At 28.8% G+C, this 24,448-nt stretch overlaps 1 protein-coding gene across 1 annotated transcript in view; it reads left to right on the top strand.

Annotated features, from left to right (window-relative positions):
- Positions 1–4,105: 4,105 nt before the first annotated feature.
- The window catches only part of LOC113366065 (protein prickle-like), a 95,557-nt gene continuing 75,214 nt past the window's right edge, over positions 4,106–24,448 (top strand). The window contains exon 1 of the mRNA XM_026607618.1: positions 4,106–4,498. Within this exon, the coding sequence (XP_026463403.1) occupies positions 4,127–4,498 (372 nt within the window). The 5' untranslated portion in view covers positions 4,106–4,126. The remainder of the gene's footprint in view (positions 4,499–24,448) is intronic.

Here is a 24,448-nt window from a genome sequence, read left to right on the forward strand (position 1 = left end):
TGCTACGGCGTATCTGAGCAGCGCAGAGACTGGCTTGATTATGTCGATACAGGGGTTGACAACCTTGGGGTGAATAGAAACTATTCCAACTTTTCCTTGAAAAATATAGAAAATAGTAAAAAGCAGAGACTGACTTGATTATGCTGGTACAGGGGTTGGCAACCGTGGGTTAAATAAAAACTATTTCAACCTTTCCTTGAAAAATATAGAAAATAGTGAAAATCTATATGAACATGGATGAAAAATTGCTCAAGATAAAAAAGAATACAATGCCCTTATTTAACATCATTGGGCATGCCAAAATATGGTTTTTACAAATTTCTAGATCTTATTTATTTATTGTTTAAATTATTAAATAAGTTATTTTTTAGGTAATTAAACTTAAAATATCTAGAAATAATTCAAATAATATTTCATAATTATTTTTGATGCAAAATACTAATTTTGATTCAAAATTAATAAATTTTCATTATAGATATCAATTCCCTTTATCAATTGAAACAAATTTTTATTTAATACTATTTTATCATTAATACTGTTAATTTTTATATAAAAATAGTAATACAGGTCCATAAAATGAAAGAAAATGTCTGTATTAGGTAGGCAACATATAATTTTTACTGCTGAACACGAATCTAAAGTTAAAATTAGGGGTCAACTGCAAAAAAACAGTTTTTTTTAAATGGCGAGATCTTCGATCTAGAAATGTTATTGAATGATAATTCAATTTTTATATTTTCTGTCGTTTCTTTGCGCTTTTCTCCTCAAATGACCTTTTCAATTAATTTCTGGAATGCTTTCTTCATCTCTATTGAGTATTTTAATTTTTGAAAAAAATAGTAAAAAACGACAGAAATTTAAAAATTTTATTGAATATGCAATGAAATTTCTAGATCGGAGATTTTGTTATATTTTATAAATTTTTCTCAGTTTTTTGTTTTAAGCTGTTGTTTGTTTTGTTTTAATTTTGACTTTAGATTTGTGTTCAGCGGTATATAATCAAATAAGATATTCTGCAAATCAGATGTAAAATTTTTCATCATCTGGACCTATGTATTTAAATACTGTTTACAAGTTTTTTTGCTATATCTATAGTTAAGGAACATAATCTTGAATTAGTAGAATTTCTTAAAGAGCTCTATGAAATTCAATATTATCAAACGAATATTGAAGTTAATTATTTTTATCCTGTGATAAAATAATTTGTGTAATATTAAATAAATATTGTATGAAGTAATATTATAATTTTTGTTATTGAAGTTCAAAGTCCCTGCATTTGCAAACTTAAATATCTTTCGTATTTTGTCATTTCAACAACCGACAGACGATGGACATGTGGTTAAAATCAAATAATTATACGGTATTGAAATAAAGAAAATATCAAAAACACACTCAACTTCTTTAATGCGAATTTCTTCGAAGTAATTGCACTATGTTTATATCTCAACTCAGTTTATAAAGAATCATTATTAGTATTTGATGTTAATAAAATTGAGTTTTTAATTTTGATATAGATGTGTGGCTATTTTAGTAACTTCTTGACAATTTTATAAATAGTATGAATAAATGTCATTATTGCAACAAGGCTAATATGAGATTGCTGATATGTTTTTTTACTAATCTGAAACATCAAATCTTTTGATTATTTATTTGTAACAATATAATACTAGTTTTCTAGTTCGCTTTTCTAGTATTGCAAATTATAAGTATTTTTATATCATGACTGCATATTCTTACTAACAAATACATTTTCCAATACATTTATTCCTTTCTTTTCTCACTGTACCACTTTTCACTTAATAAAATTTAACTTAATTGACATTTGAAAGTGATTCAGCATGTTTTGCAAACTCAAAATCATCGAGGATAATTATAAACCGGCATTGGTTTCAGGAATGTTATTTGTGATTTCACTCTTTTTAAGTTAAGTGCATTTCTGTGTTTCTTATTTGATAAGCGTGATATTTTAATTGCAATTTATGTCGAGAGTGATGCATTAGTTATTAATAAATAATAGAATATTTTAATAAGATATCTTGTGATGATGGATTAATTTTATCTGGTTTTACGAATGCCATTTGAGTGTATGCAAGGCACCTTATATATTTATTGCAATTGACTAAATGTCCAAATATCTAATTATTTTTCTTGTTTAATCTATTTGAAAACTGCACTCTATCTGCTCTAATAACTTATATTTTCATATAAAAATGATCTGTAATGTCATTTAAATACTGAAACATACTAGTTAATACACATTCAAGCACTGGTACAAGATACAGACTATTTAATATTGAGTAGATTAGAACTTAATAGAAAAATTCTAAAAAAATCATATCCCATAGTGACTTATTTGAAGTCCAGTAATAAGTTAAATATTCCGCATTTTTTCCTTCTAAATTTATTTTATTTCTGCTTTCAGTACTGCAAAGAATACTGGACTTCGATTTTATTTTTTATATTTTTTTGACTGATCCCATATCTAATTGTAAGGTATACGGTCAAAGATTAAGGAATATTATCTTGGTACGTTGCAAACTTTACCTTAAAAAATATTAAAAAATTACCTAACTCGAATGGAACACTAGACTTCTTTTTATTGAGTAAATGCTAAATTATTATTTTTCCTATTCTAATATTTTTCTCTTATATTGATAGCTATTTATAAGAAAACGAAAATAAAAAGCATTTCTTTGCATAAACGAGGTAATTATAAATGGAAACAATACTCTTGTGTCAAACGTTGAGGATCATCTATAAATAATTGACTAACACCAGTTCTAAAAAAAAAGTTGGCCTATGGCCCTATCTCAGCTTTAATTAGAAAACCACTCACTGGAGTGATTTCTATACATTTATATAAAGAATATTAACTTCATTTTAATCGTTTTATAATTTTATAATACCTTATAAAATTGCATTATTTTGATTGCTATTTATAATTAAAAAAAAATATATAAACAGATGGCAAATCATTAAATATGAAAATAGTTAATAATTCTACTCCGTAATTTTTAGTAAAATAATATATTTTTAACTTTCATATAGCTTCAGTATATTATATCATATTTTGATATAAATTCTTTTTTGAGCTATAAACAATTAATTGGCAAATAAACCAAGAAATATTTCCAGGTATGGTTTAGATAGATTTTACAAATACTGCGTTGGTTGTTTTTTTAGTGGTATTTTTTGTTAAATGAGATGATAATCTTATAATACCACTTGATGCAGAGTTTTATATGGTATAAGAGGTGTATAAACACGTTAATGTGTTTATAGTATAGAGGTGCTAATTACATAGAAATGGCTCGGCCGAAAAGCTCACAAAACTTTTCAACGCCAATCCTTATTGAGCTTAATACAATACGGCTTTTGAGTTTTGAAAATCTATGGAAAACTATGCTCAGTCCTTAAAATAATCATAATACTACTGATTTTCAGCTAAATTAAAAAAAATAATGTTCAATAATTTAGATTACTCATGATAATACTACTGATTTCTAGTTATTTTTTTTATTATATTTTTAACAGCAATCAGAACCTTACGTTCTATGAGCTGTTGGGCTGAAACTTCTCTTCACTCCGTATTTTTAGATGGTAATCCAATGGTTAATCCATCCATATTTGATGATTATTGTTATTAGAATTAATCTAATAGGGCTGACTTTTTATTAGTGCAGCAATGCCGGGCAAGGGCTATTTTCACTTGGAAACATATTGCTATCTATATTTCCAAGTGAAAATCGTTGTCACTGCTGCCTGACAACAGAATATTTGCTTCTGGCCCGAATATCGTACGCGGGCTATGCCCGTAATATTCACTTTTGGTCTAGCAATCGCTCGCGGGCTCTGCTCGTCATTTTAAGTTAAGGGGTTAAGGTGTTTATGGTATAAGAAGTACTAATTATTTAGACTCACAAAAATTATAAAAGCCAAGTACCAAATTTTTATTGGGCCTAATGCAACTGCTTTTAAATTTTGGAAAACTATGGAAAACTATGCTTAGTCGTTAAAATATTGATAATACTACTGATTTCTAGTAGTAAAAAATAATAAGGTTCAATTTTATAGATTACTCACGAGTCCTTTATCTTTCAGGCCAATATCCCGCTGTATACCCACGATGTCCGCTCCGATGTCTCCACCGCCCTTATATCGCACGGTCGGCCCTCCACCGCCCTTATCATCCTCTTCTTCGACAGTCGCTCGATCGCCGGACTGTTCGCCGCGGCACCTCGCCGGACATGTACACCAACAGCTCTCGGACACGGGATCGCCTCATGCCTCGGGGCTGCCGCCTCCTCCCCAAATGATGCACGGATCGGCCAGTCATACCGGAATCGCTCACCACCATCATCATGCCGTTCAAGGCGGAGGAATGATGATGATTCCCGCGGCGGTGAAAGATCCGCAAAGACATTCGCAATCGGACGACGATAGCGGATGTGCTCTGGAAGAGTATACTTGGGTGCCGCCGGGATTGAGACCTGATCAGGTAGGAGATATGATTGAAGATTTTTGTTAACATAATTGTTTTTGTTTCGGAAAATAGATTTTTGAATTGCGTCATGGTATGAGAGGATTTATTTAATGTATGATCGAAAACCCAAAATTTCAATATACATAGAGATGAATATGTATATATATATATATATATATATATATATATATATGTGTATATATACTATATATATCTTATATATGAAAATGGAGCTCTCTTTCAAATGCCTTACTTAGTAAAACTCGAAAACGGCTAAACTGATTTGGCCAGTCTTGGTCTTGAAAAATTCGTGCCAATTCAGAGATGGTCGGAAAGATGAGATATTATTTCAAAATCGCGTAGAAACTTTACATTTTTCATTTGAAAATTTTTGTAGAAGCGTAATTTAAATGGACGATGGCTAATACGTGAAATGTCAAACGCTTTTGACAGATTCAATTACGATTAATAGGATGTTTTACGTGAATATTATTTAATTATTATTGAATTGTAGTAAGTAGATTTGTTTGTAGTTTTATTTATATACAAAAACGTTAGTAAACAGGCCGCAAGTGTCACTAGAGACCCAAAATATCAACTTTTTTGAAATGTTAATATGAAAACGCACTTTTTGGCATATTTTTCTCAAACACGGTGCTCTGAAAGATCTCATTTGTATAATTATATTTTTATTGGTATTTATAAAACATTTTCTAGGTTATATTATTTTTTATTTATGTTATTTAAATTCAGAACCTAAATTTGGTGTCGATCAAATGGACATTTTGTCGAATAACATTTTCCCAGTTATAATTTCCCAAAATTTATCGAAGAATAGATAGTAATATATGGAGGTCCGGGGTTAAAAAGGTCCAGCACCGATGAGTCAAAAATCAGTGAAGTTAGGCATTGTTCAACAACAATATTTGAAAGTAGAGAAAAAAAGATATATAACCAGCTATGACCTTGATTTGAAAACTTTGCTATCGGGAGATAAACGGTAATCTTTGAAAATCCACAGTAAAAGTATTTTCTTCCGTTGATAGTTTTTTGGCACTATACCCCTGCTCTAAATATATACTTTTATTAAATTTACTTTAATTCATCGAATGTTACTTAAAACTTTTCAAAAAGCAGGTCAAAAATGATATATTCAATTCATTTTCTATCTCCTCGCAGAAATTTGAATTTTTTTATAAGGTCAGTAGTATTATTTACAATTATATACAAAATACAGAATCCAAAAAGAATCTGAAAAACTTGAAACGTAATCAATAATTCGAAAGACTAAAAAAGACTTGGATTGGGTTATACCATGTTTGCTATGGAAAGTGTATAAATCTTCCAGTTTGATTGTATTGACAAAATACAGACAAACTAATGGGGTTTAATGTTTTTATAATACTTCATTGTATATAGCATTCAAACAACACATCCTTATACACTTAAAGTATTAATATTTTTGATTCTCTAAAAATTGTTTAGAATATACCTTACTTAGCGAAACAACGTTTGCCGGGTCAGCTAGTATATGTATATATATATATATATATATAATATATATATGTGGATGTGAGATTATTGGGATTTTTTGTTCGACCAAATTCACAAATGAATCATTTGGTATTAATATTACTAAATAAATAATAATTATTAAAATGGAAACACCATGGTATTTTGTCCGTACTTCCCCACACATAATAGCCAACCAGATTTTCTTAAAAAGGATATTAAATATTTATTTATTTGTGCATTTATTTTAACGATGATTGACAATATATTTTCTGATTGTTTTCATACGAACCTAAATCGATTCCTTCCGAGCAAAAATTTATGATCTTATATACTCTACAGCGCTCGTCCACTGATGGGAAGTAATAATCTGTCTTTAAAGAAACGGCAGAACAGAAGGAAGTCTTTATTTTCTCGTTTCCGGTCGTGATTTTGACCCGCGGAATTCAGTAGGAGCCTCTCAACGTCGGTAAATGGATGGCAAACATCGTATATTTCACGGTTCGGCAAAGCTGACGCGATCCGCCCACCGTAAAATCATATCCCTAGCCTACATCAAACCCCCGACTCCGGGCAGAAAAAAAAGAAAATTATACAACTCGCGCCACCGCCGATTTTTTATTTTGCTGTCGCAAATTTCAACACGGGATTTTGTCTTATGGCTTTTCCGTGTGGAATTGCAAATACCGAGATAATAACTCACGCACTCGCTGTTGCGTACAACACCCCGGAAGAATAGAAAACAAGACGGGAATAAAATGAAATATGTATACGCATTCTGATTACCAGAAACATAAAGTAGCTTATCTTGTGAAATGCTTTCTTTTCAACTTATTATCCGTCAGCGAGGGGTGTGTATTTACAAAATGATATCATGTTTCAAGAACGGAATAAATTATAAATTATATATCTTTAAATCTGCAAGGCTTTGTTAACGAACAATTCTTGTCTAAATCATCTATTAGAACTTTAAATAAAATATACTAACATGTAAGTAGATTCGTTGGAAAATTTTCAGATAAAGTTTTTGTCTTATCTTGATTCGTTTAATTTAAACTGATTACTGTGATGCGACTATGACAATGACGCTCAACATCTGACAGGATTGTGAGTCACATTACGCAGTATAAAAATGTCATTAAAACTAGCCAATTTTTAAATTGGGCCACTTTGTCAGTTGTCCATATGTATACCATTCTGTCGGTATTTTTTGTCATTTGGCAATATTGCAATATTTTTTGTTAATTCTTTTGGAGGATTTTGATACAGCGTTGTTATGGGCCTGGTCAAAATTTCAGAATTCTGTCGTGATATGACAAATTGTTAAAGCTCATTACTTATTGATTGAGTCGATTATATATATATATATATATATATATATATATATATATATATATATATATATATATATCAGAAAGTTTTTACAATTAGGAAAAAGGCCACTTACACCTAGATATTCTATATAATTTTGCACATATAATTGTAATTACTTTAATGAGGAACTAGGTATTCTTCATCAATTGGATGGATGGAAGGCATATATTCGGCTTATATTGCTGTGATAAGATAATGAAGGTCCGGCTCATTTTAAAAAGGTTCAATTCCTTGTTTTAGTGAGTACAACTCAACTTACATAAATAAACCTCCACCAAAGTTTTTCAAACAGCATGAGAACTTATCCATTACATTAAGGTTTGCGACTATGTTGAACTTTTCTTTCAATCATTCTTCCAATTAGATTCCAAGACAACCTAGGTGTATGTTGCATTTTTCCATTAGGCGAAAGATTTAATTTTCGATTTTTTTGCAATTACTAAAACTTACTCTACGGTAAGTTAAACATACTTTTCCATTCGAAGAAGTGAATTTAAAAAAAATCGTGATGTAATTTTCTGTTCAAACTTTTTTACCGAAGAAGAGTATTAGTGTTTGCGCAGAAAAGTACAAGAAACTGGAGCAAGTTTTTAATTACATACCAGCACTTAAAGAAGTTTATTTTTGCGTTGGTAATATGAAACTTGTAATACTTTAAATTTATAAATATTTTGATAATGTGTAATGTATTAAGAGATTTTGAAGTTTAGACGACGATAGATATGATACTGATTATAAAAAATGCACAATTTAATTATTTATAAAAGAGCAATTGTTTCACATTTCTTATAAATTAATTAGGACTTAGGTATTTACTTTACTTCAATTTATTAACCAAACACATTTTTTTCAATCTATAAATAATATTACTTATATATAAGTAACTACTAATTAAAAAAACCTTAATTAAAAACCGAGATAAAATTAAATTTTGCTTTTGAATGATGAATAAAATACATATAATACCTGAATATATTCTCAAGTTACAAAATATACTAGAAAACACACCCGCAAATATAATATGCTTCTTATATGTACCTAATATCAAATACAAAAATATAAAAAATTAAAATTTTTATTATTTTCAAAATTGACAATAATTTTATTTTTTAAATTCTATAATTCCAAAATATACAACATTTCAATAATAGATAATAATGATATATTGTAGAACCCCGTTACAACGATTTCATAAAAAAATTTCAAAAACACGTCTTAGGCGGGATATAGACAACATGTAAAGTGTTACGTATTATGTGAGAAATCGTGTTGAGCAGGATCGTCTTAAAAGGTATCTACTGTAATCGTAATTAATATTTAAAATTGGACGCCACAAAATACATAACTATACAAGATACCAATAAGTTAAATATGTATCACTAAAAGGTTATAACTATATTTTTTATTTATATTATTAGTTGATTTTTTGTCGAATCCTAAAGTTTGGATTTAAAATATGAAATCAATAGCATTAACTTTAAATACATGATATTTTTTCTCTTAATTTTATAATTTCCTAACAAATTACGTTTAATACTAATCTATCTTAAGACCTTACGTATTGACTTATTTTTATTCTTTTATTTATTTAACAAAAATATCCAACATTTTTATGATTATTTAGTGCATATTGTGCAGTCTTTTCTACTTAGGAGAACATAAGCGGAATTGAGCCATAATGCGAAGGACTTATTCCATTACTTTTCAAACCATCACAGGGTCAACCCTTCATTTGCTTAAATCTATTATCCAATCCTCGCATCAGATCATCAGACATATCATTTGTGAATCTGCCGTAATTTACGAAATGACGTCCAATCTGTTCCCAATCATATTTTTTCGGAGTCTCTCCAAAATCCATGTTCATTTGCTCATAATACAAATCCCTTGGACAATTTGAATCTTCATCAACATCTTCTTGTTCGTCGTAGTAATATTCTCGATCGTGGAAAGGTTGACCAAAATTATTGCCAGCTGGTTGCAAGTCGGTTGGTCTGAGTGATTTTTTCACAGCAAATGGATGGGCTTGTCCGGATTTTTTAAATTTATTCATTTGGCTGACACCTACGGTGAATTTTCCTGGTTCGCTGGTTACATTAGCTACTGGAACTTCCAACATGTAGTCTGGATTCCTATCTGGTTTTGATGGTTCACTGCGAAGATCTGCGGAATATATAAACATTCAGTCAAACATATATATGTCTAGATTTTGCCCTAAAATAATGAAAATAGTATACTTTAAATAATAAAATACTTTCTTTATATTTACCAACTTTAATCAAATTGACTATTTACCAACTTTAATCAAATTATAGTTGAAGCGAATTACACTTTATTTTAATTCATTAACTAAATTATCTAAATCAATATGTCTCTGTATCACAGCTTCTTCACTCTAAAATATTCCACCATTAAATTTACCTTTGTAAACTGAATATATTGAAACATATTTCATATTCCCATTCCTAATGATCTATGGAGCAAATATTATTCAGTTCGCAGTAAATTGATGGCAGAATTTGCAATTAGTGCATATGATACAAGGAATGCAAGACGAGCAAATACATATGCATACATACGGATTCACCAACAATAAGGCTATAATTAACATGATATATTAACAAAGACTATATATAAATTTATTTCATTTTTTTAAACACGATGATGAGACACGTGAGAAGAGATTTTTTCTTAGAAATTGTGGTCTCAAAGACAAGAAAACGAAATTTATATTTAAGCACAAGCCTTCTAATGTACTGTTTGTAATCATATCTTTATTTCAATAGTTTTTCTATGTTCGAGGCATTTATACTTTAAATATATTCGATATCCTTTAGTTATAACTAATTTTAGATTCCTTATTTATTTGGAATGTTATGCTTAAATTATCAAATTCAGTAGTAGTCGGTCAAATAAGTAATAAAGAAGGTGATAGAAAGTTATTTATAAGTCATGTTTTTTCCTTGAAAATAGTGATAATAAATTTTAAATTTAGTTTGATATTTTATGTTTGATTGCTGAACCAATTATTTTTCAAGAAATTGCTGTACATAGGTACACCATAGCTAAATTTATTCGTTTTAGTTTAGAACAAATGACCGAATTATAGTTCTTGATATTAATAATAATAATATAATTAATTTTTTTTTGACATTTTTATGCTGTAAAACCTCTTTATATGAATTATGACTTGAATACAATACAAACACAATATCGACTGAAAATAACTTTTCTCTGGAATTTTTTATCAATTTAAAATATATGATCACTATAAAATAAACTCAAATAATAAAAACCTTTATTATTGTAACTCTGTAGTACAATAAGCACGATTGAGTTTGGATGCTGCTCGAAAATGATAATAAAAATATAAATAAAATAATAATCACTTCACAAAATTTTAATACATGTACTATATAAGTCCAACATTGTGGAAAACGAACAGGATCAATTTTGATAGTTGATAAAATCAATTAATTTCCGTTGAGAATGCGTACAAACTGAATTTAAAATGTTTGTTTTGATCTGCGTTGGATCCTAAAAAAATAGCTTATAGAATTCTTAGGAGCTAATTCTCCTATAAAACAGAAATGTTTTGTTACTGATCTATAATTGTATGATTGGTGGTAACGAACTATTAAAATGCTATGTATTTGTTGTGCTACCAGGCGTTTTATACATAGAATTTAACCTATAAAAAGCACAAATGTGAAATAACAGTTTTATCACAAGTGCAATCTTCTGAAGTCATTTTGATAATACATACGTGGAGTATAACTGAAGTCTATATTTTGATGTCTGTGCTTTTGGATGTTGGGTTTTATGTATATAACGCCCCATGACCAACAAACACATAGCTTTTTGACACCTTGTTACACCCAACTCATACGAAGATAGACCCGTAATATAACATTTCCTATTTCTATTTTATCCCCGAATTTTCTTTTTAGTCTTGGTGCATAATACGACACACCGCTATTCCATTTATAGTAGAAAGATGTTAAAATTTGCACTTTCTGCTCAAGATAGTAAATACAAAAATAAACAACCGTCGAACCGCGCAGGAGGCGGTTAACCTGTTCTGATCGCCGATCACCTGTACTAATTAACATGTTAGATTTCGAGCCGTTCGTCCCGTCGAGATCGCGTGCTCATTCAACATTTGCATACTCAGAAACAAACCGAAATTGATTTCTTAATACCAGCATTGGATTTATCAATCAATCGTTAAAATTAATAGAGATGTTATAAAATAAATACAATATCTTTTCATTATATTCACTCGGTGTCTGTACATAAGCACTTGTTCAGGGACGACGAGGTAAGGAATTATAGAGTGAGGGTAATATTTATTCTGAGGGAAAATTTTTTAGAGAAAATATAAATGTTATGGTGATGCTATGTTACGGGTCTATATGGGTATATGGTAATCACAAACTGTTAAAAAGCTATGTATTTCGATTAGGTGTTCTACACATAAAACCTAACCTCCAAAACGCACAAATCTTCAATACCAATTTTATCATAAGTGCAACTTTCTAATGTCCTTTTGATAACACATATTAAGTTAAGTCTTATGTGTAAAACGCATGATTTCACACCAAATACGTTGCTTTTTGACAAATTGCGACTACCAACTCATATGAATATAGATCCGTAATATAGAATTACCATCACATTTCTATTTTATCCGAGAATTTTCTATTTTCTCATAGCCCTTGAATAAATTCATTAACAACTGAATAGTCCAAATATATAAAAATATCTAGAAATAAATAATAATCATGCATATTGTCTATAACCCTTATATATCTTTCCAATGATTTTATAATTTTTTGACGAATCTTTCGGTGAAAAATTTTTGTTCTGAATAAACAACTTGAACAAATTTTTTACAGTCAGTTCTAGTTCAACATGTTGGCTCTGTGAATAAATTGGATTAAATTATTCTCATAATTTTCTTCACCTATTATTATTATTAAATTCAGGAGAAAACGACAATTATAAAATTTCTGGAGTTACTAAAATAAACTATTCCGTTATTCAGCTTTTCTTAATATTTGTTTTTTTTTAAACAAAAATAGAAGTCCCCATTGTATTTTTTACCATTTTCCAAAAATCTTTCATACGTATATTTAATTTAATTTCTAGGAATTGGTCCATTCCTTTAATGTATCAAAAATTAACTAAATATTTTTTAAGCAAATAAATAAATAATGATTTTCAATATTTTTGCATAGATTTTTTACATTGAATATCTCCTTTACAACCACGACAGGATTGCACGTCTGTTACATCTTAAGAAAAATCAATAAAATCCAAATTTGCTCTGTTGTTACATGTATATTTACGAAGCTTACATTATCTAATAATCTAAAACAATTCAACTAATTTAATTTTCAAAAAACAAAAATAATTAATAAAATATGTTCAACAGTTGAACGAAGATTCAAAATTACTTTATCAATCAGATTTTGTTTGTAGTGAAAATTATGATTTCTACTAATTTATCTAAACTACAGAGTAATCTGAAGTTTTGGACTATTATTTACTACTTTTTTTAAGCACTGAGCGATCCATCTGTTTGTTCTCCATTTTTCAAATAATGCCTAATAAATTTCCTACAAATTTAAACTTTCAGTCATTTCAGTTTAATTGTGCAAAACCGAAGACTGGAATAATTCATTATTACAAAATTCGATTTTCTATTTTTTCATCCCTTGCAAAAATCTATGTGCTCTAAAATCCATGATGCTTCCAAAGTTCCATTTGCGTTGACCATTAGAGTATCGTCCTGGTTCCGTTCCTGGAATAATAAAAAAATCTTTTACACAGTTAGTAAAAATACAAATGTTTGTAATTATATGAATCCATAAAAATCCTGGCTGCTTTTTAATCAAAGAAAACTAGATTCATAATATGTGTTGATGTGTACTTAAAAATTATCATAAGTAATCGGACCAATATATGAATTCTAGTAATACTTTGATCAAAAAGAGCCAAAATTATTTCGTTGAATAAGATCATAAATAAAATTATTAGTTGTACTCACCTACATAGATCCACGATTAAAAATTTGCAAGTGAAATTTCACAACACTAAAACACTTAAAGACTAAAAATTAACATCGGGTTATAAAAAACATAATGCAATTCAATTAATATTGGTCCGAATACTTACTCAACTAGAATTAAAGTCACTAACTAAAAGGAAAGGAAAGTTGATTGGTTGTTAATGAATTTTCAAGATAATTCTTTATGATAACGTAAAAGAAGTTATTTTCGAATTCAAATATTTGAATTAGGAGTAAAAAGGAAAAAAGATTAAAACACGCGAAGATAAGAAAATAAGAATGAAGATAGGAGTTGAGTAGAATCAGAAGTTAGAAGATATAAAGAGTAAGAAGAAAAAAGATTAGAATATGCGAAGATAAGACAAGAAGAACGAAGATAGGAGTTAAATAGAATCAGAAGTTAAAAGATAAACGATAAAGCAAAGAAGATTAGAAGAAAGAGAAGAACGAGGAAGTGGCTAATGCTTCGAGTTGAATAGAATTTGAAATAGAATGGAAGTTAGAAGAAGAAGCAAGATTAGAAGAAGAAGCAAGGCTAGAAGAAAAAAAGAATGAAGAAGTCAGTAATAAAGAAAATAGGATAGAATATTACTATGAAGATAGCATATGATATAATAAATATAGTAAAAAAAGTGGTAGGTTTAGCTAAATGCTCTAAGTAAGTGAGGTCAATTAAAAACAAATTGTATTATGTTGTGATAATCTTAGAGTCGAATGAAGTAATATAAAATAGAGTGTAATCTATTATATTTATATATATATATATATATATATATATATATATATATACGTATGTATGTACGCATGTATCGCGGACTTCTGCAATTTCATCTCCAATCTGCGATCAGGTTGAGATTAACTCGCGACAGTTCGGAAATTAACTTTTGAACTGTGTGGGAAATTAAAGTAATATAGTTTTTTACCACAAATCATAATATAATTTTTAACAATTTAACATGTATTTATGTACATGTATATATATTCAATTTGTTTCTGACAAAGATTTCTCCTTCAGCTTCTATATTTGTCGCGTCAGCCACCGTACCACGTACTCGAATATATGACACGTGTCAGTAAAGATGACATCCAAATTCAAAAGAGATATTTTTCAATGTGAATATATTCAACGAAGGCGTCATTGCTCTGTTGCTGACATATTCCATATTGTTACACGAATTTAAATCCGATTTAATAGAAATAGTGAACATATTTCAGAAAATTGTTTGTTTTAATAGGAGGTTTATTTGATTTGATTGATATTCCTAAGTAAAACATGAGCACATATACATTTATATAATATATGAATGAAAGTCAGGATACTACTATACATTAAAAGGGAAGATATCATGTGGTACCATCTTTCGTTGTAGTTAATTTTGGTATTCATTTGTAACATTCATCAAAGACAGCCCCTTTTGAAATACACGATTTCATAGCATCCATTCTACAATTAGTTATTTGACAATTTGACAAGAATTAGTTGGTATATCTTCATAATTATATTAAAAGCTCATTAAGACCAGCCAAGTTTTTAACGGTTGACATCAGATTCTACGTCAAAATTTTTGAGAAAAACCAAGATATATTCAAATATCACAATATTTTTATTGTGACGTTTTTGTATATTGTGATATTTTCATCGTCACAATATTTTATATGATAAGCAACAGGGTTTAAAGGTCCCTTCTTTGGGGTACAATGACTACTATTTAGTATATTTTAGCATTGCATTCCCCAATATTAAGAGTTTACTTTAGCACTCTAACTCGACCTCTAGAACACCTGTGATTACCTGTGTAGAGTGTAACTAACTACACTAATAAAACAGAATGGACTTTATAACTAATTTAAATTTACCTATGACTTATATTATCTTTCCTTTTTTGTTTGGTGAACTCTACTGAAGATAAATATAGATTAGGAAGTCCAATAATATCACAATATTCAATAATTAACACTAAACAAATTATTTACAAAAAAAATCATTTTAGGTAAAACTTCAAACAATTTTAGGAAAAATACATATACTTTCATATCGTTCAAAATACTTTAAACGTTTCTTCAGTTATAATAATCACTTTAATTGAATTAATATCATTGACTAAATATTTAGTGCTAAATTAAATGCATTTGGCATTTTAGTCATATTTTTAAAAAATTTACATAATAATATCACATACCAGCATCATCGTTTTTGACTAGAGGAGGCATGGGCATAGAGTAGACCCTGAGCTCAGCCATGCTTTCCTGCCAAGGGTCCTTTGGAAGTTCTTCTTTCGAGGCATAATAACCAGATTTATGTGGCAAAGATAGTGTTAATGCCTGTATTAGAAAAATAAAATTATTAAAACAAACCATCCTAAAAAAGCTTGTATATCCATTTTTCAACTACTCTGATGGTTTATTAAATTTTAAGTAACAAGAAGTAATTTTCTGCACACAAATTTACAAAAATCGTCTGCATTTGTTTTTGTTAACTCGTATAATAATATAAATGATATGATATTAAAATTTGATGGTATGCTTATGACATTTTTTACAAAAATATTATTGATATTGGCTTTAATTTGTGTCCAATGATTTCCATTATTAAGAACTTGTTTAATAGGCTTATATAGAGTAGTGCTTATATATATGCTATTTGGTGAAAACTTTTCATTGTAAGTATTATGATTTATTATGTAAAGTTTACTTATTTCATGCAATTAACAATTGTAATCATGATATGATTTTTCCTGTTTTGATCCTACTGTATGACAATCTGGATGTGGACCAAAAAGTATGAATCATATAATATTACAACTACTATTTTGGCGAAAATAATCAAATTATATATAAATCATATTAATACACTAATATTCTTCATTTTTGACATATTCAAATATTTTTATAATATATTATCATCTATTTACTTACAATTAAGCATAATGAAATTTGCAACCACAAAGCACTTTTATACATTTTCTGCTGTCTACAACTTATTAAAGTTGGAGCATCAAAAATTAGCAGTTAGCATTTAAAAGTTAACAAAATATCTGAATCTGAACACTGGTGTTTGTCGCTTTTATACCATATTGATTCGAAATTAACCCAGTGGCGTAGTTGACATATTTAAATCACATGTAGTATCAGGAAATAGTTTAAATAATTGTAATTTATTTGCAGATAAATTATATTTATCAAATATATATTTAGGACACTTATGAAATAATTGTAAAACTAGATTGAATTTTATAAAAATACGTTGAAATCACTGAACGTAGTGACCATATCAGCAATTTTGCATCAATAGTGAATAAATTTTATTTTTTATTAATTTTTATTTATAAATCAATATTCATGAATATTTAAAAATCATTATTGATATAAATAATAACAAATTGTTTCCAATTAAATAATACTATTATCATTTTTTATACATATTCGGAATTTGCTTATTCACAACTAAATTATTCATTCATTCTTTTTTTTCTAAATATTACCTTCACCATTACAAATCTTGCTTTTTCTTCTTAGTTCTAATTTTATTCTAATTTAAATTAAATGACAATTCTTATGTCAGCACAAGGACTCGAACTAAGTATCCCTGACGTGTGATTTATACGTTATCTAAATTTCAACAATTTTTTCGGAACGTTACCTATATATCTATAGTTTAGAAAACTTTCGGAAAAACCCTTTCTTAATTCTAAACCTTGCACCATATGTTTAGTACAATTTAAAAGATTAATTTGAACTGTAATGAAGTTTATACAATATATTATCTAATTTTTTTATTTACATTATCCTAATATAACATTAAATTTGTTTCTAATCACTAAGATGTTGTCAGAAACTGAAACTATAATTACAACTAAAAGATGGTTAGACTTTTGGACTGTAGAGATTTGCTTAAAATAAATTGTTGAATGGTCATATATTTTAGGACGCCTATGAAAATTGTATTTGTTTGTTTAATTTTTGATAAGAAATTAATAATTACTAATGTTTCACTCTAATATAGCTTACAGTTTTGAATTAAGACGTAATCTCTTCAAGAATGCATTATTCATCTCGCCACGACCAATCTTAGCTTTGTTTATATTATTATTCATATTTGTAATACAAATTCTTAACCCATGTTTAATGACTTAATTTTGGTAAACAATCTAGTTAATTCGAATCTACGTACTAAATTGGGGATTGGTTTTATAAATCAAATTAAAGTTTAATTATACTTCGTGGGAATGCCATTGAAATATCTTAGAGGTATTGTCGGTTTTGGATATCTGCGAAATAGTAGAATGGTTACAAATTATTTACATATGTTGTTAGGTAAAGGAATTTATTATTATCCAAATAATTTTATTTATAGTGATACTGCCAAAAGAAATTTTATCAAACGATTGAATTCATTACATTAGTTTTGTAGATTTATTAATGAAAGCATCACAGCTTCTGTTTATTGAAAAAACTGATTAATAGTCCATTCATACATAGTATATTATTTGTTATTTAAATGAATTATACGTGAGTTATTGATATTTTTATAACAAGAGTATTCAAAATACATAGGACTTCCAGACGATGGTACGTGTTTATATTTATTAATTAGTGCAGTTTGAACAATTTTTAATAAAATGCTAATAATTTATTTGAGTATTATCTTTTTTAAAAATATACCCATAAAATTAATATTTTGCATTGGTTGAATAATGTTGCTATTATTTTCTAAAATACTTATAAATTAAAATAAGACATTGGATCCTTTTGTCCCCCGATGAGGTCAAAAAGAATATATCACAAATTTTGGAAAAATAGAAAAATTATTTAATAATATTATTAATGAATACAATACAATATTAATAATAAAGAGATAAAAATATCACATCTCTTGGTTTGGTTTATAATCTTATGTATTAACTTCAATTGGAGTCTTAATAACGTTATATATTATAATTAGGAATTTACTGGGACTTTTACTGAAAATGATTAGATAGTTGTTTGTTTGGTACGTGTTATGTGTTGTGAAATAGTTTATTGGACAATATTATTACTTAAAAACAAAGTGAACCTTTGCGCCTCGTCCTACCTTATACTTTTTTCAAATTTGATGTCAAACGAGAACATCTTTGAGAACCGATGATTAGGAACTGATTGCTTAATGACTTTTGTTACGGTGATAATCTGGACCAAAAATTTCTAATTGGTTACAAACTATTTTTTTTTCATTTGTGATTAAATTTGAAATTTTCAATTTCAAGTTGAAATTTGATATCATGCTGGGAAAACTGCTGTTGTCCTGATCCTAATCAGGTTGGGATTGAACCCCCGACTCGTTTGTGATAACACAAGGCGTAGTTTTATTTTCAAAAATTGCATAAAAATGTGTCAATTTTATAATTTCGTTTCACAATTTCTAATTACTATACATTATCCATGTTTAACATCCCAGCTTTTCGCATTAAAGCTGGTTCTCGTAATAAGCATGTGTCCTTTCTTCTAATTCCGGGCACACGACCGCACTAATTGAATAAACTTCAGTTTCGTGCGAAACAGACCGTGACTCAAAACCTTAGGAAAACCATAGAAAGACCATACAATATCCTTTATTATTATTTCCTACTAAGTTTCAATCTCAAAAACACTCACATGTCCCCCTAGCACGTAATTGTGTTGTGACATTTTCGCAATCATGGCCAATTCTGCGGTGAAATGGGATAATACACCCTTTATTGCAGAATGCACTTCTTGTAATAATCTGGGTTTCAGTTAACACTTACATTTTTATATATTTATACAATCCTATTTCTTAATTTGATCATAGGGCAAACAGGTACATCACCAACAAAAACAAGGAAATTATAGATTTTTTTAATGAAACTATTTTAGGGTAGTGACCAAAAAAAGTATAACCAGCCATTGTCCAAAATTGGGCGAGGCTGCTATCAATTTTTGCTCGTTGTTAGATTTTATAGTTTTGAGCACTGTTTTTTAGTTTACTAGATAGGAAGAGTTTCTTAAAAATTGGTAACAAAGTAAAAATGATACTATTTTAAAATATAGGGCGAAAGGGTTTTTACCATTCATTGTCTTAAATCAGTGTAAATTTTTCGATAAAAGTATTTTTCCTCGTCGTTACTTTTTTTGGTTTTGATCTCTGTTGTTTAGTTATTTGACAGAAAAAAGGTACACCATCACTATCCCAAAAACAATTTAATATTTTTATTGATAATATTTTAGAGGACAGAAAGGATATAACTAACTATTGCTCTAAAATGGGTGATGTTGCTATCAGGAGATAAATGAGCACATTGTCAATTCTTTAACCAAGTATTGTTTCTCGTTGATAGTTCTTTTGGTTTTGAACACTGTTGTTTAGTGTACCTGACAGCAAAAAAGTACACATCCACTATTATCTCAAAAACAAATATGGTATTATTCAATGATACTATTTTAGAGTAGTGGCAAAAGTATTTTTCCCAGCCATCATCCTAAATCGGACGACTTTGCTATCAGGTGATGATCGGACACATTGCCAATTTTTTTTCGTTGTTTGTTTTTTTGGATTTGAGCACTGTTTTTTAGTCTACTTGACAGGAAAGAGACCATTATCTTAAAAACAAGCACTGTTGTTTAGTTTACTATTCCTGAATTTAATCTATTTAAGTATGTATTGTAGTTTTATAATAAGTATTGTTATATTTTATGTTATCCTTTAAACAAGAGTCAAACTTTCTAAACGTATGGAAATCTATTAAAAACAACTTTTTAGAAACATTCTTAGTTTTCTTGTTATTTTGAATTATCTGGAAGGAGGTCTGTTCAAGAAGTATTTTATTTTCATTTATATAATTATCGAACAATCAAAACTTAACGGGCTCAATGCTGTGCTTACCTTTTTAGTAATGTGGCTTTATAGATGACAACCTAAATGGTTGTCCTATCTCTGTATCTTAAATTCATTATTACAACTTCTGTAATGATGACTTGACAAATAAAAAAGAAACATAATATGAAGACGGTCATATATTGCAATCAAAAACAAAAAGGAATACTAAAGCCAAAAGTTGATTGCAACATTTATAATCATTTAGGAAAACAGTTACGTTTTATTACCATTATGACTTTATTGCACATAAATTTCTTTTATATATATATATATATATATATATATATAAGTATATAAATTATTTACTATAGCCCTGGTCAATTTAGGCCCCCGAATCCCTTTTCCTAAAATTGAATCAGATCGTGAAGTATCTGCGGGAAGCAGATAATGATGTTAGACGCCCTGAATCATGCGACTCGAATAAAATTTCATTGTCGGTTTTTATGAGACACGTATATAGCGTAATGTGTTATAATGTATTAAAACACATCGCAAAAACCGCATATAACGCGGAAGAACAACGGAAATAAGAAAAGAGGGCAAGCCCTAGAATATTATTGTATTATACCCAGTTGAGTTCGAGGAATTTGTGTCAACAATTCGCGACTTATGTTGACTTTTTGTTTGATGCAAATACTTGGGAGGAATATGTTGTAGAAAGATAGTTTTTTTTTTGTTTAGTACACACTTATGAGCAAAATATCTGCAGCAAAATTTACTAATTACTTCTGATTGAACACAGAAAGTTTGCCTATCTACTGTATATTAGCGAGTCTTATATTATGTTTTTAATTCTATTACAATATTATAAAATAATCAGTTTAAATATCAAGTTTCCTATTTCTAACGGTATGACAATTAAGTTGTTATCAGCAATTTAGAAAATATCAGAATGTTAATTACCATAATCTGCTCGAGAACTAATAACTATTTATTATAGAACTAATTGCTATTGCAGATTGTGCTAGGAAGTGCTTTGCGTCGCTATGCTACGGATAGAAATAATTAGTCGCAGTTTAATATTAAAGTAAACATTTGTATATAGTTGAATATTCCCTTACTATCTAGATAATCTCTCGCTAACAGCTCGTTTTGCAAATTGCACATAATTGCCGAAATGATATGATAATCAAATTAATACGACGATGTCGGAAATCGTAAAATCTTATTACAATATACTTTCAGGACAGGGATGTATGGCAATGGAAAAAGATGCATAGGATTTTTATAGTTGGTTGAAATATTTTTAATTGTCATTATATATATATATATATATATATATATATATATATATATATGCGTTGTAACCTTGATCAGTGTCCACAATGCACCGCTATCAATAACATTAAATATAGGAGGGCAATATGTGCTCCTTCTATTTCTCGTTTGGTAATATAATAGTATTTTATTATTTTACACAAATTTAGTGTTCAATCAATTTTACATCATAATTAATTTTTTCTGTTGTTTTTCCTGGTTTGGTATGTATAATTTCCTCCTCTTTATTTATCTATGTTTATCAGCAGCTTTGTATTTATGACATATGTTTTTAGATTACTGAATGATGACACAAATCAAGTGTCGAAACGTTTAATGGAATGAATAATTTTGTTATTTAATCTTTTTTCAATTCGGCGATTGGGCTGCAAAAATATTACATATATATATATATATATATATATATATATATATATATATATATATATATAAGCTAAATGCTTATAACAGTAATTAATATAACTTAAATATTTTTCTTATTTCACGCAAAATATATCAGGATAAAAAATTTAAATATTTTTCTTATTTCACGCAAAAACAATCACTTTCGCAAATATATCAGGAGTTTGTATTACTTTTTCTCTGTTCTTAACACACATGTGTCTTTAACACATGCATGCAGTGGTGTTGTGCATTTTTTTGCCGGAACGCTAAAATTTAAAATCCGGTTCATAAACCGGTTCAAAAAATTTGATATATTTCGATAAGAACTCACAAATGTAATATATTGACTTATTATATAATTAACTCTATTATATAGCTGTATCTAGCTGTCTATACATTAAATTGTACAAGTATGAGGAAATCATTGAGTACATAATTTATATTCCTCAATGACATTAATTATAATTATTCTAGTATTATTTGTATTCATTAATACCTACATGTATTTATTATGATATAAACGTACTCAAGATTTATTACAGTACTTTATAAGACTTAACCTAATAAGATGATACATAACCTATTACCTATCATACTATATTATATTATTGTATATTATAGATAGATATCTATTATCTATCATACCGTGAGATACCTATACCGTCATTAACTTATTATATACCTACATACCTTTTACTTCTTATAAATATTACTGTCTAATTTATATATTCACCTATATTATATAGGTTTACCTTACGTCCTATGTATTATGTCTAACTATTATATATATATTATCTATTGTCTATACCGGGAATTGAACCCGGGACCTCCGCGTGGAAGTCGCGCACCTTAGCCACTACCCTATCGGGTACCCCATTAATAATATAATATGGGACGCACTGTTGTTTCCGCGAGTCATTTTCTAATTAATTAGATAATTAATACTGAGGTGGCGCGACGACACGCGAAAAAAGACGGTTGATTGTAGCGTTACGGTGGTGTAGTGGCTAAGGTCGTCGCGTTCCACGCGGCGGACCCGGGTTCGATTCTCGGTAGGGTTAATGTAGCGTGTAAAAAAAATATACGTAAGGCTATAGAAATACACGAATAGGAACCTATGATGTAGGTGTTAGCGTATAAGAAATGCGAATTTATATAAGGTTATAAGATAAGATGAGATAAGAATAATAAGATAAGATATAAGGTTAAATTTATAAATATTATTTTTTCTATAAAAAATTTTATCTCGGTATTAAATATCTAAAATATCGATTACACCTTACTGCTGCCTTTGCCGTTATCACTTCATAAAAAATTAATTACTGCACTTTCAAACGATTGTGTGCACTATGCGACAATAGACTTAGAACTATAAATTTTATTAACTGTTTGAGTAACTTGTGCGAGCTGAATTTCTTAAGAGGGGATTCTACTGTAGAATTTTGAAAAAATCGAAAAAATTTTTTTTTTCATATTTTCAAAGTTTCGTTATTCAGAAATATGTCATTAAAAGGATTTTTCAAAATCACTATTATTTTCTGAGTTATATCCGTTTAAGTGACGTGGCCTCGGTTTGGGTCCGTCTTTGAGACACATGTGCATGAAACATGCATCCCTTTTTCTCTCATAAATACATGGATGGCATCTCATTTTGATCAACATAAGTGCTTTTGTCTCAAGCATGTATACTCCCTCTTTTTCTCTCGCCTCACTCTTTAACACACATGCATACCACTCCTTGTAATTTATATGTCTTTATCTCATACACAAACATGGCTTGTTTACACACATCACTTTTTGAGACACATGTGCATGAAACATGCATCCATCTTTCTCTCATAAATACATGGCATCTCATTTTGCTCAACACAACTGCTTTTGTCTCAAGCATGTATACTCCATCTTTTTCTCTCGCCTCACTCTTTAACACACATGCATACCACTCCTCGTTTTTATCTCATGCACAAACATGGCTTCTTTTCACACATTACTTTTTGAGACACCATTTGAGTCTCAAATTCACATTTGCATCATTCCTTCTCTGTCGCATACACTCACTCTTCAAGTTCGCAAGTTCTTCCATCTCACACATCATCATCACTTCCTTCAACACACATGTGTTATTATCTCATTTCGCGCAGCCATCCTTTTTTTATGCCCGCATCACTCTCTTTATGCTTTTTTTCTTTATCGCTCATATATCTTTCTTTTATTTTTGCATTATTTTTTACATAGTACATCCTTCTCTTACTCTTGCATAACTCTTTTTATGCCCTTCTTCTTTATCTTCGGTTCTTGGCCATTTAGCCTTAATTTTACGAATTTTTCTCTCTTCGGAATACATCTGCTTCTTTCTTCTACTAATTTCTAAATTTGTCGAACTTTTTCCTGATACTGGAAAATATATTATACTTGCTTTATATTTTTTTAGAATCAGACGTGCTTTTCCCTGAGCTATGCCCGCTACATTTTT

Source organism: Ctenocephalides felis, unplaced genomic scaffold (assembly GCF_003426905.1).
Source record: "Ctenocephalides felis isolate EL2017-DRISC unplaced genomic scaffold, ASM342690v1 CF-g0.4_SCAFFOLD_01170, whole genome shotgun sequence".
In the NCBI taxonomy this organism is placed as follows: domain Eukaryota; kingdom Metazoa; phylum Arthropoda; class Insecta; order Siphonaptera; family Pulicidae; genus Ctenocephalides; species Ctenocephalides felis.